At 43.0% G+C, this 19,060-nt stretch overlaps 1 protein-coding gene and 1 pseudogene across 9 annotated transcripts in view; one reads left to right on the forward strand and one right to left on the reverse strand.

Annotated features, from left to right (window-relative positions):
- The window catches only part of Washc2c (WASH complex subunit 2C), an 85,439-nt gene extending 66,467 nt beyond the window's left edge, over positions 1-18,972 (forward strand). For 5 of the 9 annotated variants that reach the window (XM_063285890.1, XM_039107425.2, XM_006237149.5 and 2 more), the window contains 12 exons: positions 56-231; positions 3,624-3,726; positions 5,059-5,211; positions 6,750-6,932; positions 11,501-11,629; positions 11,735-11,824; positions 12,359-12,457; positions 13,344-13,406; positions 13,725-13,937; positions 15,555-16,169; positions 16,966-17,146; positions 18,649-18,972. In XM_063285890.1, coding sequence (XP_063141960.1) covers positions 56-231; positions 3,624-3,726; positions 5,059-5,211; positions 6,750-6,932; positions 11,501-11,629; positions 11,735-11,824; positions 12,359-12,457; positions 13,344-13,406; positions 13,725-13,937; positions 15,555-16,169; positions 16,966-17,146; positions 18,649-18,788 — 2,145 coding nt within the window. In that variant the 3' untranslated portion in view covers positions 18,789-18,972. Of the gene's footprint in view, positions 1-55; positions 232-3,623; positions 3,727-5,058; positions 5,212-6,749; positions 6,933-11,500; positions 11,831-12,358; positions 12,458-13,343; positions 13,407-13,724; positions 13,938-15,554; positions 16,170-16,965; positions 17,147-18,648 lie in introns of those variants that run through there. The other 4 variants (XM_039107431.2, XM_006237147.5, XM_039107428.2 and 1 more) reach the window with 3 other exon arrangements.
- Rpl9-ps19 (ribosomal protein L9, pseudogene 19) lies at positions 2,414-3,502 on the reverse strand (annotated as a pseudogene).
- Positions 18,973-19,060: the final 88 nt, after the last annotated feature.

Raw genomic sequence — 19,060 nt, forward strand, 5'->3', positions numbered from 1 at the left:
ATCCACTTTGTTGGCACTGCCCTGTGCATTTTTAATGCATGATTTGTGTCTTAAGGACCAGTGGAGTGTTGCTGATTCACAGACCAAGTTAGCCTCCGAGAGAAAGTCCAAAGGAGAGAGGTGGGACGCGGGGACCAACCAAGGCCAAGAAGCGAAGGCTGTGAAAAAGACCAATCTCTTTGAGGAGGAGGATGATGATGGAGTCGATCTCTTTGCTATTGCGAAGGACAGGTGAGATGTGTACAGTTGCAGGCAAAGGTTTTGTGTGTGAGACAGAACGTCTGTTGCAATAGTTAATACCTCATCGTCATGCGCACACAGATGGGGCTGCTCTTGCTTCTCTGTGCGAAGGCTTTGGGGACGTTACCTTGATTTTTATTTCTGACATTTTCTTAACTTTGAAACAGTTTTTTCCTCTAAGGGGTTTAAGAATGATATTTTTTTATGTCTCCCCTCCCCGTTAGGTGTACCCTAAAAAATGTTACTTAAAAGTTTGTTACTTTGATAGAAATCCTGAAAATGTTGGAAAACATGATATTAGGAGTAAGCTCCCAGCAGGTACTGACCATGCCTTCTGGTCTAGGTGACTAAGCTGAAGCTGGTGCTTGTGCAGGGTGACATGGGGATAGCTGTGCAGTCACAGTAACTCCCACATTTAACCCCTTTCCTCTGGAGAGTTGTCAATTGTGAATGATTACATCGAGGCTCAGCTGAACGGTGATAGAATCAACAGGCAGTTTGTTAAATGTAGAAGTTCTGTGCAGTAGGTGGTAGTCTTCACAGATAGATTCAGATTCAGAGTACCTCAGGTTTCTCTAAGGAGTGACATCTCCTCAGACTTTCATGTTGCTGCTTTTAGGCTCCCAAGACTTGACACCTGGTGTATCTGTGGCCTCTGATCCAGAATAGGGAATGTCTGAAATTCTAATACTGTTTTAAATTCCAGCTCTACACGTCCTCTCTGAATAACTTTGGGCGAGTCCCCTCACTTCTCCAGGCCTCGGATTTTTCATCTCTTATAAGCTCGCTGAGATAATAATGCAGTAGCTGGTCATGGGCAGCATCATCCTGGTTCAGGGAAATCTGTCACTCTTATTTTTATTGTTCTTTCCTGGGATAATCTTCTTTCCTTTGACCAGCTTCTGTCAAGAGTCAGTGTAAGTCCTCTCTTGTGAGAGCCTACTATAATCCAGACATGAGGAAGAGGACAACTTGGGACTTAGAACTCAGCCATGTCTCTGCTTTCCCTGACCCCTGGTAGCTATTCTGTAGTTGAGTCCTACCACACACATTGTCAAGAACCTGATGACCTGAAACACGTCCTATTTGTAGGGCTTGGTGCCAGCCACACGGTTCCTGGCTTTCAGTAATGCTTTCTGCATTACTATAAAATGTTGTGTATAGAAAGTAAGTCACAGATTTGAACAGATTTCTAAAAGTTTTTTGCAAGGAAGTGGATAATATCAAGTGCTGTGGTCACTTTGGAAAATGGTTTTGGTATTTCTTCTGAATGTTAAGCCTGAGTTACCATGTGATCCAATAATTTAACTCTTTGAAATACAACTAAGACAACACTTGTGTAAGAATGTCTACTGTAGTATTAATCTATAAATACCCAGAAAACAACCTAAGTGCCTATGGGATGATGAATAGAGAAATAAGAAGTTGTGGAACCGACCACACAGTGAGCTATTATTCAGCAACAATAAGGGATAAAGTGCTGATATATAGTAGGGTATGAAGTAGCCTAGAAAATATATTAACTGAAGAAATCAGCCACATATGACCATAGATCAAATGATTCTATTTATAGGAAATGTGCAGAACTGATCAGTCCAGAGAGGAAGTAGAGAGAAGGGAATGGGGAGTTGATTGTTAATGGGCATGGGTTTCTTGTTAGACTGTGGTAATAGTGTTCAGCTTTCAAAATGCTAAAGATTCTTGAAATGTGAATTTTAAAGGTGGTAATTTTATTATGTAAATTACACCCAATAAAGCTACTCTGAATCAAAGAAGTAGGAGTGGAAACGAGGGTTACAGTGCAAAAGCTGACTCTGGCTCTGGTGTCTCTCAGCTGCCTTCCTGGGCGTGTTGAAAGTAGGCATAGCTGCTCTTAGTGCACTTTCTGTTGGAGAAGATAATGGTGGAGAATTCTATGTTTGTGACTGCAGGAGTCCAGTATGCCTTTCAGATCAATGAGCAGCTGCAGCTTGTGGAAAATGACTGACAGGGCTCCATGAGCAGGTCTCTGGGCTCCTTTGCATTAGAGTGATAGGCAGAGGCTTCCACCTTGTATGATCAGATTCTGTCTATCTGAAGGTTTTTCTTTTTCTTTTTTTTTTCAATATATAAGTCTTTTATTGTCCCCAAAGAGCCCAAATTGTACTTGTGATCAGAATCTTGTTTCTGGCGCTAGGAAACGGAGGTCTCATTTGTGAGGTTCCTGAACGGTTCCCTTCTCGGACACACAGATGCCATCCAAACACTTTCTGATATCCTTGTTTTTAATCGTTGTGGCTTGCTGAATTAGAGCTGCTGAATTTGAAACAAGTTCAATATCATTTCCTTCAAGGATGAATTCATCCTTCTGGGCTTGAGAGACAGAACAAGCAACACCTGTCCTCATCTGAACCCTCCAGATGTATTTTTCACCCAAGGAATTTCGGATTTCAACCAAAGACCCATTCTCCTGAATAACAGTGTTGATAGGGAAGTGAGCATACACAGACCTCATCTTGTAATGTTTGTTAGCCCAGTGTTGTTGTTTTAAAAATATAAAAATAATTAGGAGTAATTGTCTTTTACCCCGCTAGGTCCGCACGGCGGTGCCCAGATATCTGCTAGATATCTTGGCGGAAACACATCCCAGCCGCACACTTTCCTACACTCAAATCCTCACATAAAAGAACACACAACACAATAATCTTTGACCCAGTTGGTAAGATATAATTGCCCACTTAAACATACAAAGCCCGGTACCATCCATCCCTTGAGAACATTAATAACAACCTGTAAATACACAGAGCAGAATATTAACATCACTTGCCATCTTGTCCTGCCACGGCTTCTCCCCTCTCTCTGTCCTCTTCCTAGTCTCCTCCTCTTCCTTCAAACTTCTCTCCCGCCCATCCTTCCTTCTTCTCCAATGACAGGCCTCCTTCTATCCTGTACCTGCCTCACCTGTGACATCATCCTACACAGTGTCACACCCTGGATCATGTTCTGAACATGACTGTAGACGGTTCTGACAGTGGCCAGTTCTTTCTGTTACCCCACCACTTGTCAACACGGAGCCTTTTCTTTTCCTTTCCAAGAAGACTCAGCTCTACATTGATGTGATTGAAGTCCCTCCACAGAGTTCCCCTGGGGCCCTTCACAATGGCTGTGCGCCCCTTCAGAGTGATGTCGACATTTTCTGGAATGTCGACAGTCTGATTGCTGAAAATGGTCTTCATTCTCGCTGTAGATGGGGCAAAGAGAGCCAAAGGTTTTTCAAATCACCAGTTTGCATTATACAAAGTCAACCAATGGTAGGAGTAGTCACTGTGGATGTGGCTAAAAAAGAAGAGTGTTTTTGCTTTTAAATTGTATTTTCCTGAATTTGATCTTCCATTTGTTCATAGCCAAAAGAAGACTCAGAGAACCTCACTTCTGTTTGAAGATGACACTGATAGCGGAAGCTCTCTGTTCAGCCTTCCTCCTACATCTGTTCCTCCTGCAGCAACGGTATTCATATTTCTAGACTCAGAAATTACCTTTACGATTGTGCTATGTGTGTAGAGATGCTACATTGAACATAAATGAGGACTCATTTTGGCTCATGATTTTGAAGGGTCAGTGTTTAGTCCTTGGTTCTGTTGCTTCTGGATCTGTATCAGGACAGAACTTCATAGTAATGGAGGCTACTCAGTTCATGGTGGACAGGAGGCAGCTAGAGGAACAGGGTATGGGAAAGCAAGACATCCTCAGTGGTAATCCTCCAGCAATGTCCTATGTCCTAAAGTTGCCAGAACCTCCTCAAATAGCACCGCTAGCTAGTATCATCTGTCCGTGTCTGAGCCTCTGGGGACACTTCATCTTTAAATGCTAACAGTCTAAGGAGTTCTACATTTGTTTTTCTGTAATCCCTTGTTGTCAATCTGCATTCTTAGTGAACTCCTGTTTGCTTTGATTTCAAGTTGAATAATTTTGGCATTTTAAGGACCTCTTCTTGATGATGACTAAAAGTCCTCCTACCCCAGTTTTCATTTGTAACATTTTCAATTACAGTTAATATTGTCCTTTCATAGTTTCCCACATCAGCCTTCCTGACTTGGTTAGGCATTGCTGCCTCATAGCTTTTGGTGGTGGGGAACTCCAAGTTGGTTACATAACCTGTTTCCCTCTCTCTAAACTGCCTGCCCTTCCAAAGAAGGAATTGACAAACTAAGCTGAAGTTCTTACAAACCGGAGCAAAACTACTTTGTGTGAAATACTGTGCCTGGGTAGAGTTATTGTTTGGTGTTTTTAGATAAGGAATACATTAAAGACCAGGTGAGGAGGAAATACAATGTTTATTCAGAGAAGCAATGATACTGAACAGAGCAGAAAAACCTTGGGTGACATTTGCATCTGGGCCTCGCTGTAATGAAGATAGCCTTCAAACACAGGAACCAGGGTGTGGGACTGTGAGAGCTGACATCACATTAAGCAAGCTAAGAGGTGCTGCAGGTGAGAAGGGCACAGTGGGTTGATTCATTGCTGTACCGTAGTGCAGAGAGCAGAGATTTGGAGTAGCAACTACTGAGTGTTGTCTCAGAGGTGAAGGGTAAGAGGAGACAAACCAGTTATTGTTCTGGTGGCAGTAACAAGTTGTGAAGTGCGATGATCACAAGTCTGGAGGAATTCTTTCTGTTATGCCTTCCCTTCTGAGGTCACTGTTACATCCTATCTGCCCTTCTTCTGCTATTCTTAGCTTATTCCTGAAAGGACTGGTTTGGGCTGGATTTGTACATTACCATACTGTTTAGGTATAATATTTTTAGTCATTGTGGATGCCATCTTCTCTTCTTTTGGTAGAAAAAAGAGAGCATCCCCAAGGTGCCGTTGTTGTTTAGTGATGAAGAGGACAGTGAGGTACCATCTGGTGTGAAACCTGTGGATCTGAAGGCTGAGAATGCCGCGGCGTCCCCAGAGGTGGGGAGTGCTGATGTGGCCAATGTGGCACAGAAGGTAAGCTGAATCTTTGGTTTTCCATTTGTGATACATATGTAACACTTTCCCAAATTTTCCAACAGTGAGAATGCTTTTATAGAAGTGAATGTTTTTGTAGAAAGGCCTTAGAAAATATAGTGTGGTAAGAAAATAGGCTGTGTTCATGCTGTTCTGGGACTCCTCCTTTAGATTCACTGTACACGGTGAGATGAAATTCTCCTGGTACTTCACTGGCATGCTGGGTCATGTGCCAGCGTTCTGGATCATGTGCCATCTGGGTCGCAGTGCGTTGGGTCACAGTGTTGCCTGTCTGCAGAGTGCATTTCCTCATCTCATTGCCATGGTGACTTGCTCTGTGTATTTTCATTTCCTTTCTCTGCAGCTCCTGTTTTTCTTGTTCTGCAGCCCTCACTTCTGAGTTAGAAGTCACATTCATGAAGTTAGGTTACCATTCTTTTACTTCTGGTTAATGCTGACTAAATCAGAGCAAAATGAAATAGGTTTTTCTCCTGAACATTAACTCTGCTCTGAAGGTTTGTCGTCTCTCTGGAGGCCTTCAGCTAATGCTGCTGGTTGTGACAGGGGACTCATGTCAGCAGTTGCTTTCTGTCTGTGCAGTGATGCTTGTTTTCCTAGCTCTCCATACTCTGAGGGTCCAGCTCAGGTTTAGTCCTCTTAGGGCCTGTGTGAAGAACGTTTCATTTACGTTTCTCACAGTGGCTCCTTATGGCCAGAGTGAGACTCCTGTGTGCCTGAGTCACTCTGATATTTTTCCTCCTAATGGCTGCATCTGGACCTGAATCACTCTCACAGCCACACTGCCCTGTCCCTCAGTCAGGTGCGAACTCCTGAGGATCACGTTTGTTTGATTCCTTTTTCAGTCATAAGCACTGGCTTGTTGCCTTTCACATAGTAAGCAGGTCTTTCGTATTATGTACTTAATGAAACATGCTTTCCCTCTTGGAAGCTTGGGGTGCACCCTGCAGTTAATGGTGTGGTGAATTGGAAATCATTTTTCTTTCTTAGTGATGAATATAACAGTAATTGTTTGTCCAGTAGTATCTTGCCAGAATTTCGATACTATTGAATGGATTAATCTTTTACTTTTAGTATTATGTTAGAAATTATATGTGCACAAACAATGGAAGGCTACAGTTTTGAGTGTGAGTTTGCTGGTTAAATTTCCCTCTGGGACTTACATATTAAAACTTGGAATTAGGTGATCCTTTTCTAATGATTGACACTGACCTAATTTAGAATTTCTTTTTAGTAAATAAGCAATTTGTGTACATCAGGGTTACAACTACCCGATCATTGTAGAAGGAAGAGGGGCCTCTGGCTCAACATGGTTGGAAAAATGATCTTTAACTGTGGATTGTCTGTACAGGCTTCTTGATGACAGTAGTGTTTTGTCACATGGTAGTCTGTGTTGTGACAAACTGTGTTACATTGTGTCCTGTTAGCAAGGCAGTTACTGATTTATTGTCAAGCTCGTGAAGGCCCATGATAGGATTTTAATTTCTAGTTACTAATTTTTTCCATACTTCTGTTTCTAGGAAGGACTTTTACCCACATCTGATCAGGAAGCAGGCGGGCCTTCTGATATATTTTCTTCTTCATCTCCACTGGACAAAGGAGCCAAGGGTAGGACCAAAACTGTCCTTAGTTTGTTTGATGAGGACGAGGACAAAGTAGAAGATGACAGCAACACCTGTGCGCCACAAGGTGGACTGGAAAAGGTGAGCAAAGAGCAATGCATGTGCAAACGTGTAGATGACAGGCAAGCGTGTAGATGAGGAAGGACTCCCTGTCAAGCAGGCATGCTGGTGCTGGCCCGAGGTGCTGAGAAATGTTGGCTTTCAGTGTAAGTATAAATAATTCTCTCCAGTCAGATGATTGGGAATAAATCAGTAGCTTGCCTTGCAGTCTCGCTTGGTTCTTCTGAGATGTACACTCCTTGCCGCTCCTGAGGAACTTGTCTGTTTATGAGAGCGCACAGTTGGAAGGGGGAGATGGCAAACGTGTATACTTCTGTCATGCGGGCATTCAGGTTAGGAACACTAGTGGTAGAAGGGCCTTTTACATTTAGCAGGTATCAGCAAGCCTTCCTCTGAGGGGCTGTATGAAAACTGTTAGGTTTGCAGGTCATATGGGTTTTCTTGTAGTTGGTCATCTGCAGTTGGCCTGGGATCTCTGTGATGGTCTCTGCTGCATAAATGAGATGATGAGAGGTGCATAAATGATGAGAGGTGAGAGCTACACCTGTCTGTAGGCACAACGATAATATTGAGAATACGGACATTGTATTAGTTAGGAAAATGTCAGTAGTAGGTTTTCTCCTAGGATCTGTTATTTCTCTAGCCACAGGTATTGGGCTGGGGTTACAGTACTAGGCATGCATTTCCTCGTACTGAGTGGGCCTTCAGTCCAATTACACAGCTTTTAGTTACAGCCAGAGTGAAAGGGCCGCTAGTGCACCAATTAGAGGTCTTGCCGGGCCGTCATTGTGTTTGTAGGCTTTCCAGCTAGGTAGGATTATTGATCTTCTCCCTTGACAGCTTGCATAGCACCTTTCAGTAGTGCGAGAGGTAGTCATTAGGGAAGGAGTTCAGCTCAGTTCTAGCTCAGCTGCTCTAAGGAGTATGTGGTCAGTATATGGTGGCCCAGCAACAGGGTCCTTTTCACCCTCAAGTTCTTGGAGACAATCAAGGACGATGGCATAACCTACATGTTGGGGTGTCTCTTGAAACCCCCCTCTCCGGCCACCAGTGTGAAGGGATGTTTCCTATGCTTGGAACCTAGGCTTTTGCCAGATAATTCTTGGCTTTTGCAAGGAACATATTTCACCACACTCATATAACTCCCATTTACATTAGATATTTAGACATGTACAAATATGTATTTTTAGTAACCTTATAAAATTCCGTACTTGCCTATGGCTTTTCAAGCATCTTTAGCATTGTCCACTTAGCTTCCACATTCCTCATGCTCCCTCTGTATTTTCCTTACGACTTTGGAAATTTCGTCTTACCCAAGTCAGAATGGTTAGGATCAAGCAAACAACAACAACAAACGTAGAACAGAATGGGAAAGTGGAGCCCTCATCAATGTTGCTGGGATTGCACATTGGTGCAGCTACTCTGGAAGTGAGTGAGGAGAATTTCCAAAACACTGGAAGTAGATCTCTCATAGGCTCTAGCTACAGCATTCCCCCACATGCGTGTCCAAGGATTTGACTTCCTACCCACTGACGCTGCTCAGCCGTAGTCACTGCTGAGCCATTCAGTAGCCAAAAAATGGAGACAGCCTAAGTGTCCTTCAGCTCATTACTGACTCATGAAAATGTGGTACGTGTATACAACGGAATACCATTCAGTTGTAACAGAAAATAAAACCATGAAGTTCAAATGACATGGATGGAACTGGTCAGTAGCATACTGAGTCAGGTAACCCAGATCTGGAAAGGCAAACCCTGCATACTCCAGTAGATGTCACTGAGGCAAATAGTAGATTTGCTCTGTGAGGCTGATATTGTTTTGAACCCAAAGCAGACTGATACATCTTTTTAAAAATTTTATGTGTATAAATATTTTGCTTACATTTATGTCTGTGTATCACATGGGTGCCCAGTGCACAGAAGCCAGAAGAGGGCATTAGATCATTTGGGACTGGAGGTACAGATAGTTGTAAGTCAACATGTGGGTGCTGGGAATCAAACCTGTGTCCTCTGGAAGAGTCGCCAATGCTCTTAACCACTCTAGCCTGAAGACCAGATATGTGTCAAACTACAGACTAGTATTTTCTGAAAGTAGGTGATAAAATGCTTAAGTAGTCCTAGTTTAGCTAATTTAGGAAAGTAAGAGTATAATACAGCAGTAGTGGGCTTTCTCCTGAGAATACAACTACCCAGTTGACCTTGAAAATCAGTCTGTGATATATTAATATAGTGCAGGATGGGAAGCACATTGTCACCTTGATAGATACAGAAAGGATATTTGAAAAAGTTCAAGTCACCATGCAAATCAGTCATCACATTAGATGTAGACGGAAGTATCCTCAGTTTGGACAGAGGATCTGTAAAACCCATAGGTGACATGCTTAAGGCTGAGTATAAAAGGCTTCCGCCTTGAGACTATGTGTGAGATAAGACCCCTCCCTCCCTCTTGCCAGTCCCTCTAGCCTTGTACGGGAGACTCTATGTCATGTGTCCATGTCAGAAGCTAGTTCTGTTTGGGAATAGGGAACTTCAAAACTACAGAATATCTAAGCAACTCTGCAGGAAATAAAATCAATATATTAATATAGCTTTATACAATCTTATCTGAAAATGAAAGTAAGAAATCCCATTTACAGCATCAACAAAATTTAAAATACTTAGGAATACTCATTGAAAGCATTGCAAGACCATTTGTAATGCCATGTTCTTTTTATTTTATTGCCCAAAAAGTTCAATGTCGATGCCCACACCATGTTACTTACATATTAATAGTGTGGGACCATCCACTGGAGCATTGACGATCTACCAGAGGCCACACCCTCCAAAAAGCTGACTATCCATTCATAAGAAGTCATCAACTACCAATAGTTCCTCAGGTTGATCTTGTGCAAGCAATCCCAGCTTCTATGATTTTTTTGTGCAGTTGTCCTGTCATGTCCAGAATACACCTGGACGTATCCCTTAAAAGCTCAAGACCTTTTACACCATATATCCATCCATGCCTAATACTAGATATCCAGAATATAAGGAAAAATGTTTGAGAACTGAAATAACATTGATCATCGTTACAGAAAATTCTTTGTTATTTTCAGATTGGTTCATTTAATCTTGTATTCATTCACCCAACCATCCATTTCACTAATAATGAAAGAGATTCTACTCTGTACATGGAGAAACTTTACTTAAGTATAGGAGATATGAGCAGTTAAGTGCAGAGTAGATCTTGAATTCCTGTGGGAAGTGAAGCCACCTACTTTTTGCTTGATTCACAGAACCATAGCTTTTAATTAAACTAATATGACATTTGGTAGTAAAAATGAATGAAAATAAGTTGGATCTATCATTTAGAATTTAGTCTTAAAGAAGTCAGGTTAGGCTTTTCCAGATATCCTAGAAAATAAATTTGGCTCTCTACAAAAGAGTTTACACAGCATTGTTTTCATAACTGGTCTACTATTCATTCCAGAACTCTGATGGCTGTTTGTAATTAAATATAAAAACTATTTAAAAATTAAAAAAAAAAAGAAATCATTGCAAGACTTATACATGCAAAGGTGTAGACCATGGGCCATCGAGAGGACTTACTGAGAGCAGGTGCTTGTAGCACAGGTCTGAGGACCTGAGTTCTAGCCTCAGAACACATGAAAATGGAAGGAGAGAACTGACGGTTCCCTTCATGTGCTGGCCAGCCTGTCCATCTTGCCTAGTTGTGGCTCTAGTTCAGTGAGAGACCCTGATAAGGTGGAGAGCGATAAAGACAACTGATCGTGGTCTTGGTTTCACCCACACGTGAGCTTGTGAAGCTCACACTACGCAAGTGAGAAGAGAAAGCTGATTAATAGGTGCTTGGGGCTGAGAGGAGAGTGCGGACAGCTAAAGTACATGACCATTGATTGTTGGGCATTTTTTGAGGGTCGAGTGAGATACAAGGGTAGATTTTTAGATTGTCATGGTTGGTTTCATAACTGAGTATGCTGAAAAACAATGTTTTATTATAACTAATTAAAAAAAAACCTAGGTTGTAAGCCCTGAAGATTGCCAAGTACTGGGGCTATAGATTGTACTGCTACACCTAGGTTTGTTACATGGGTGATGGCGTGGCGGGGCTTAGGTCCTTCTACCTGTACAGCAAACACTTTGCCCACTGAGCCATCTCCCTAGCCCTCCTCCTTTTTATATCAAGACAAATTGTTCATGGCGATTTTTACATGTTCTTCCTGAATGAAACGAAGAACTCAGTGTGGTTTGGTTTTACCCTCACCTCCCCCCAGAATGCTGCTGCTGCTTCTTCAGTCCTTGTGGAGCTAATGGGAAAGGATTGGGTTTCATTTTTGGTGGCTGTGAGTAGGGTGACGGTAATAACAAACCCAGATGCTGTGTGCAGGCTGAAAGACTATGCATATGCTATCTGAGTTTACAAATTTACTCACCACTACTTTTGATAATTCATCTACCATCACTATTTTGGGAAGCTGTATAATATTCCGTTGTGTGAATCTCTTTTTCCTGCTTTTGGCACATAGGCTGTGGTCAGACTTTTACCAGGGGACATCTTTGTTGTATCCATTTTTGATCTTGTCTTTTGCTCAGGGTGCCAAAACTGACCGCCGCCCTAAGAGCACAGGAGTCTTTCAGGATGAAGAGCTGCTTTTCAGCCACAAGCTGCAAAAGGACAACGACCCAGATGTTGATCTTTTCGCTGGTACCAAAAAAACCAGGGTTAGTTCCCACTGATTTCCCACTGTGTTAGAGCTGGTGCAGCTCACCAGCTGCGTGTGAGTTGATTGACTTTTGGATGTGTAATCTGAGTGTAATGCCTTTCAGTTGTCCATGCCAAGTGGGGGGAGCCTCTTTGGTGATGACGACGATGATGATCTCTTCAGCACTGCCAAGACTCAGCCTGCACAGCCTGTGGTATCAGCCTTTTATTCTCAGGCTCAGGGAATATAGGGAGTTCAGTTTTATGAGAGGAAATTGTCAGAGAATTGTAAGGCTTACCAGTAAACAAATAATCGATCACATACAGAGCAGTATATATATAGAATGTGGCTCCCAGTTCATAATACTCATTAATCCAGATTCTCTGGATTCTTTGATTTTTGAAGAGTTTATTGAAGGGCCTACTTTCTTATGCCTTTCAGATGCAAACCTTTTAAGTCTGAGAGTATTTTTCTGCTACCATACTAGGTATTGTATAATTTTATCCTTTTTATTGCAGACAGGACGCCTGTATAAGTTACATTCATTTTTTTCCCTCAAAACCTTGTACTTGCCAGACCATCCTTCTGCCAGTGAGCTGCATCTCATCCCTAGAAACACCACAGTGTTTAGTACGTTATTTCTGAGATGCTACCTACGAGTTGCTTAGCCACCAATTTAGAATGGAGCCTAGGCCCCTCTGCTCATTTAAAGATACGTTATCAATTTCGGTATTTTTTCCTTTTGAAGGTACCAGAAAAAAAAGGAACACTGAGAAAAGACCACAAACCTCCTGAATTGACTGAAGGTAGCAAAGAGAAAAGCACATGGAAAGCAGAAACGGCCCAGGTTAGAACTGATCTCCGTCAGGAGTCAAGCCAGCTCTGATTTGCATCCCTGAATAGACAATTCCATTGCATAGGCCCAGAGTTACTGAGAATTCTTAGTTAAGGAAGAAAAAGCAACCAACACCCCTCTCTTTCACTGTATTCTTTTCTCCCCACTTTTCTCCACATAAGAAACCTGTTCTGTATTTAATCATCACTGTGTTTAGACCAGATTCCAAGTTCAAGTTCCAATTTGATGTAAGATGGGCTAGAGGATTGCTTTTCATTAGCAGCTCCATTTCTCCCTCTAGACTTCCTTGGAGTAGAATTATATTCTAATTAATACAAATGGCATCTGATTTCTTGGTTTGTTCTAAGTGCCTCAAGGTAGTTGGTACATGACTTCTGTTCTAGGAGTCCTCTCTGTGGGAAGTGGAGCTTCCACAAAGGAAGCCAGAGCCATTCCCGTTGTCTCTGGGAATTTCAGTGAGGCTTCCATGCCTGTGCTTGGTAGATGAGGCACTGGTTAATCACCTAACTCATCTGGAGTCCAGATGCTTTTGTGTTTAGAACGTGCGTTGTGGGGGAACACATGTGCTTTTTGGTATTTGCCGTGTTGGGTAACTCATCAAGTTATGTTCTGACAAAGCTTTATTCTGCCTCACCGTCAGTGTCCCTTTAGTTTATGTCTCTGTTAAATGGCAGCAGCCTTCTGTCCTCCATGCAGGAGGAGACGCCAGTGAAGTAATGGTAGCTAGCAGGCCACTGAAAGGCTCCAGGGCAGAGTTGAGGAGCTGCAGAGAGGGACGGCTTGGCTGTCAGGTTCACTTACAGGTGTGAGTGTAACCAAGAGACACTTTGTTTCCTGTTTCCTCAATGGATTTTTAACTGAATTTAATTTCACACAGGATTCTTCAGGTCTCACTCCATTTAAAAGCAGAGAGCCATCCAGTCGCATCGGGAAAATACAAGTAATTATATTGGATCTGGAGCCTTCATTGCCTGCCTGTGGCACCTATAAAACTTGTGGATTTTCTGATTTTCCAGCTGCTGTCAAGCATTCTCTCATCTCTCCCCTGCCAGCACCATACCCTCCACCCTTGCCTCCTTGTCGCTTCTCATGCGCTGCTCTTTAATGTCTTTTGATCCCAGTGATGGGCGCAGGTCTGTGCCCCACTGAGTCTGGGTCAGGTGATGTTTCTGCATTCATATCCTCTTGTATTCTACACTGTGTGCAGCATGATATCGTGTCACAGACACAGATACTGAGTGCCATTTTTCTTCTCTAGGCAAATTTAGCAATTAACCCAGCCACTTTGCTGCCCTCAGTGGCTCCGCAGATCCCCGGAGCAAAGCCTGCTTCGTCTGAACTAGCTTTTCCTTCATCTGAGCCTGCAAGGAGCCACATCCGGGAAGCTGTGCCCACTCTTCCTGGGAGTGAGGAGGCTGGTGTGAGTTTCGATCTTCCTGCCCAGGCAGACACCTTACACAGTGCAAACAAGGTGATCCAACTGTCTTGTTTTTCTTTTAACCAGACCAGCCTGGCTGCTGCTTTGTAGACCAGTGAGCATAGCTGCTGTGGTTCAGCTTACCTCCCTCTGAAGCTCATTTCCTCCCCTGTTCTGATTTTCCCACTGGCCATTAAATCCTTCAGTCACCAGCCCCCCAGTCCCTATTCCCATGTTATATAACCTGTTGCTGTCCGCTGGCCCTGGTGCTTCTCCCAGAATGCTCTAGAGCACCACTACACAGACCTCACTTCCACGGTTCCCTGCTTACTGTAGCTCCTCCCCTCTGGGAAGGAAAGCTGTTGCAAAGGTCCTCTGTGGGCTCTGAATGAACTATTTGATGTTTTCTCTCTCTGTTAGTGATCTTTCTTTTTCTCCCTTCTCTCTGAAGTCTTTACAGATTTTCAAAGTAGGCAGCAGCACTCAGGTGACTTGTCCCTGGATGATAAATTAATTTTTACTGTTTTCAGATCCATTTTCTTTATATATTAAAAAAAACTCATTTTTGTTAGCTTTCAAGCTTAAATTAGCTACTTCCTAAACTTGTGGGTTTTTTTAAAAAAAGATTATCTTTTTTTATTCTTTGATGTATTGGGTTATTTGTACCCCCCAACTCAGGTTCCCACCCTTACCACTCAGCCGCCTAAAATCTTTATTCTTTGAAGCAAGCAAATATAAGTATGTAGTCCAAAAATGTGATTTTATGTTTTGGAAAATATCAGGAATATTAAATGCTAGTTATTAAGAGAGTCCTTTTGAGGAGTGTTCCCACACTCCACCCAGAATTTACACAGTTGAGTCTAACAGTTGGATTGGTGTTTGTTGCCTTGGAAGAAAGCATCACCATCAGGTGCCTGTCTATTGCCTAATCTCTCCTTGCTCCCAGATCCTGATAAGGGTTGGTGCTAGAAGCCCTCTCAGTTCTTCCTTTGTGAGGGACCTGACTTTTGAATTAAGGGCTGAGGAGGTGTCAGTTTGTGATTTGAGTGGTTTGAGTGAGAGCACCAGCACACCTGCTTGCTGAAGTTCCAGCAACACAGCGAACTGTTCTCAAAAGATTGTAAAACAGGAGTAGGAGGTGGTCAGTTTCCAGCATCCACAGGGACGCTCACTGCTTCACTTCCAGGACATCTGCTGCCTTTTTATGGACTCCTCGGGCATTGCATGCACATGGTACAGGCAGAATACCATACACATGAACTGAAATATATTAAAAAAGAAAGCTTAGAAATCAGAGAATGCTAAAGTGTTAGGAAGGATGCAGTCCTAGAGTAATGGGAACTTGTTAGTTCCTTTAGGAACATTAAACAACTCTTTCTTTCCTTTGGTCAGTAGTTCTCAACCTGTGGGTCACATATCAGATATCCTGAATATTAGGTGTTAAAGTTATGAAGTAGCAATGAAATAATTTTAAACTTCAGGGTCACCATGACATGAGGAACTGTATTAAAGGATTGTAGATTTGGGAAGGTTGAAAACCACTGCTTTAGGTGATATCCTAATTGAAGTAAACCAAATAGCGTTGTGGTACTTCGAATTAGTCTTTGCTGTTAGCCTTGAACACGTTTCCATCAGATCATGGTGTGTGTGTGTTTGTGTTTGCCATTGCAGGGTCGTGTCAAAGTGAGAGGAAAGAGGAGACCACAGACCCGTGCTGCTCGGCGGCTGGCTGCCCAGGAGTCCAGCGAGGCTGAGGACGTGATCATTGATAGAGGACCTGTTACACAGTTGAGCAGTAGTCCTGTCTTACCAAACGGCCATCAACCTCTTCTGCAGCCTAGGATGGCCAGTGGAGAGACCAGCTCTGAAAAAGCCATGGCCGTACCTTGGGAAGGTGGTCCTGTTTTATCTGCAGTGGACAGAAGCTTCTTTGTAAAGTCTCTGCCTCAGACTGGAAATGAGGCCCACCTGTTTGATTCTGGGGACATTTTCCCCAAGAGCACAGGATCACAGTCCATGGAGGGAGCAAGTGTCAAGGCAGGGGAGACCCCAGCCCACTCGTCAGCAGGGCGGAAGGAGAAGAGCCTGGTATTTCCTGATCTTAGTGAGGCCAGCGGTGTCGATGACCTTTTCCAGTCTGCCAAGCCAAGACCAACAAAGAAAAGAAACCCTTTCCCCCTCCTTGAAGATGAGGAGGACCTCTTTGCAGATCAGAAAGGCAAAAAGAATCAGTGGAAATCTGACAGCCATCAGGACGTTGTGTCAAAAACTCAAGACATCTTTGAGGTAACAAAAATATTTCATGTTTGTGCTGATTGGCTTCTTAAACTATAGATTATGCTGTGTTTTGTATATGTCTGCTATCTAATTAACCATAATTAGATCTCTGTTAATAACCCTAAAATTTACTTGAAGTGGTTTATTTCACCCAGGGGCAGTTCTTGCTGCCTTTAATCTGTTATAAGTGTTGAATTATTTCTTTAAAAATGTTATTGTAGTACTGGGGATAGAGCTCAAAACCTAGTACATGTTAGGCATAAGCCCTGGGTCTTCGGTATGGCGTGGTATGGCGTGGTATGGCATAGTGTGTGTACATGGTTTTGTTCACTGTTTGGAATGGTGCTGTGGTCTGCTTTGTTGGCATGTCATTCTGTGACACGGATGAGCTCTGTTGGCACAGCTTGTGTGTTTAAGCTCTGGTTCTGGTCGGGTTTAGATGCTTGAGGCTTTGTAGCAGTTGTTTAGCAGTTGTTTATTGGACACGGTGGCCCTGGTGCTTAGTAGGATAGCTAGGGCATGGGTTCTACCCTGACATCTCAAGGGGTGAGATCCAAACCGAGCAGAGGTAGTTAAGGTGATCACAGATGGCACAAAATGTCATGACGGGAACTCTGTGGGGCAGAGTGGCTGCCCTCAGGACCCACACCACAGCTGGCATTTGCAGATGATGCACAGGAGTTGTGCAAGGCACAGTGTCTTCCAGTCCTCAGGGGAGACTGCGCTTCACAGTGCAGTTCTAGAAAGAACTATTTTAGTTCTTAAAATGCTTTTACTTACAAAAAATGTTTTTGGACTTAACCAGGATGATATATTTGCTACGGAAGCAATTAAGAAGCCTTTTCCAAAAAAAAGAGAGAAGGAGAGAACTTTGGAACCCAACTTATTTGATGATAATATTGATATCTTCGCTGACTTGACTGTGAAACCCAAAGAAAAGCCCAAAAAGAAAGTCACAGCCAAGTCCATGTTTGACGATGATACAGGTGAGTGTTTATGTAGATCACAGCACTGCTCATGGTGCCCTTGCGTGTACTGTTCCCCAGTAGGCTCTCGCTTTGTTAGTCTAAGAACGTGAGATGCAGGCAGTCATTTTCACACGCCTGCTGTGTGCTGTGCTGAGTATCAAGGCCCAGGATGGTGCTCAGCATTTACCAGACGTAGACATCACCTTCTTAGTGCTCCCCTGCCGTCACCTGACATGAAGCTGGGAGAATCAGGATTCTACGTGAAGAATGAGGGACAGCAGCCAAGAGACTGGAGGATCAGTACAAGAGAGCAGGGCTGTGCAGTAAAGTCACAAGGGAGACTCCACAGCTCCCTAAGTCCCTTCGTATTTCTGAACACACAGCAGCCATTCCTCAGCTAAGCAGCAAGCAAATGCTCACAGCTATCAGTGTTGGGCTCCTGACACATCCTGTGTTGGTAGACCCAGACTCAAGCCAAAAATACACATTCTTCTCTGTGCCTCCAAGCCTGGGCCTTGAGTTGTGGAACTACGCTAAGTCTGTCTCTCTCCCTGGCAGACCTTGTGCTCCATCCTCATGGACCTGTCGTATAGCATGGTGTAGGAGAGACTTGGGCTGCTTGTTTCCTTTGCTCATTTTTTGACACATCTTGCTGTAATCCTGGCTGACTGTACACTTCTGATCTTAGCTGAGTTACAGGCATGCATGACTTTAATTATTAAATTGTAATACACGCTTATGGTAGCAGTCATACAACTTAGAAAATTTTGTTCAGTAGAGGGATTAAAGCTTTAAAGCTAACCAGTATTAATAGTGTGTTTACATAGTAATAATAGTAAACAAGTATACCTGTCCTACTTCTAGTCATATTTTAAATATTTTTCTATGTTCTTACATGGAAATTTCCTTTTATTTCAGTGTTTTGAGTAATACTGCTTTGCGTTAGCCATTAGCGTATTGACAGTCTGGATGGTTTCTAGTTTGTTTTAGACAGTGCCATGGTCTTTAGCATTATGGACACAGGATGAATTTGATGCAGTAGAGTCCTCCCAATAGAGTTACTTGGCAAGCAGCATAGTAAGACAAGCTTTAGAGTCTGAGCACTAACATGGAGTCAGACTTCATTCTTACCGTTGAGATGTGTGACAAGTGATTGTCCTCTGCGAGCATCCTACATCGGCTTTCTCTGTGTACATTCTAACTCTTCTTAAAACCCAGAGTGGAAAGAAGGTAGGAAGCAGTTGCAGGTGGTGAGGCCCCTGCTGCGGTGGAGAGCCAGTCCACCCTCCTGCTTCCGACGTCAAGTACATACACTTGCACTTGTACGTAGCTAGCAGCTTAGGTTCAGAAAGAACCTGATGTTCATGTCATAAAAGTTGGGTGCCACCGACTGAGCCAGGGCCAGAATCTAAGAGTTTCTGTGCTCTGTGTTATTAGACTTGGGCTTTTGGCAGTTTGTGAGCATGTGTCTCAGATTCCCATTTGCCTGTCTTAACAGCTTTCTTTTTTTCTTTTTAAAGATGATATTTTCTCCTCTGGCCTCCAGGCTAAAGCATCTAAACCCAAAAGCCAATCTGCTGAGGCAGCATCTGAATTAAGGTCTGAGAACCAAGTGTCCAACATTTTTGATGACCCTCTGAATGCCTTTGGAAGCCAGTAGAGCATGCAGGACCTTCGCAGTTCACCCTCCATTCTGTCTTTCATTTAGTGATGCTGTTTCCTACACCGTCTTCACTGGATTACAGGCAAATACTGCAACAATCACTACTTTTACCCAATGTAGCTAATATTTTTCTGCATTGATTTTAATTATGCTTAAAATTACAAATAAAAAATAAACGCTTCATAGTGGTTTGTTTTTACTTAATAAGAGTGCACAGAAGGGCATGCTACCAGAAGAAATCGCTTTGTGGCTTCACACGTGGGCAAGGA

Source organism: Rattus norvegicus, chromosome 4 (genome assembly GCF_036323735.1).
Source record: "Rattus norvegicus strain BN/NHsdMcwi chromosome 4, GRCr8, whole genome shotgun sequence".
Lineage (NCBI taxonomy): Eukaryota > Metazoa > Chordata > Mammalia > Rodentia > Muridae > Rattus > Rattus norvegicus.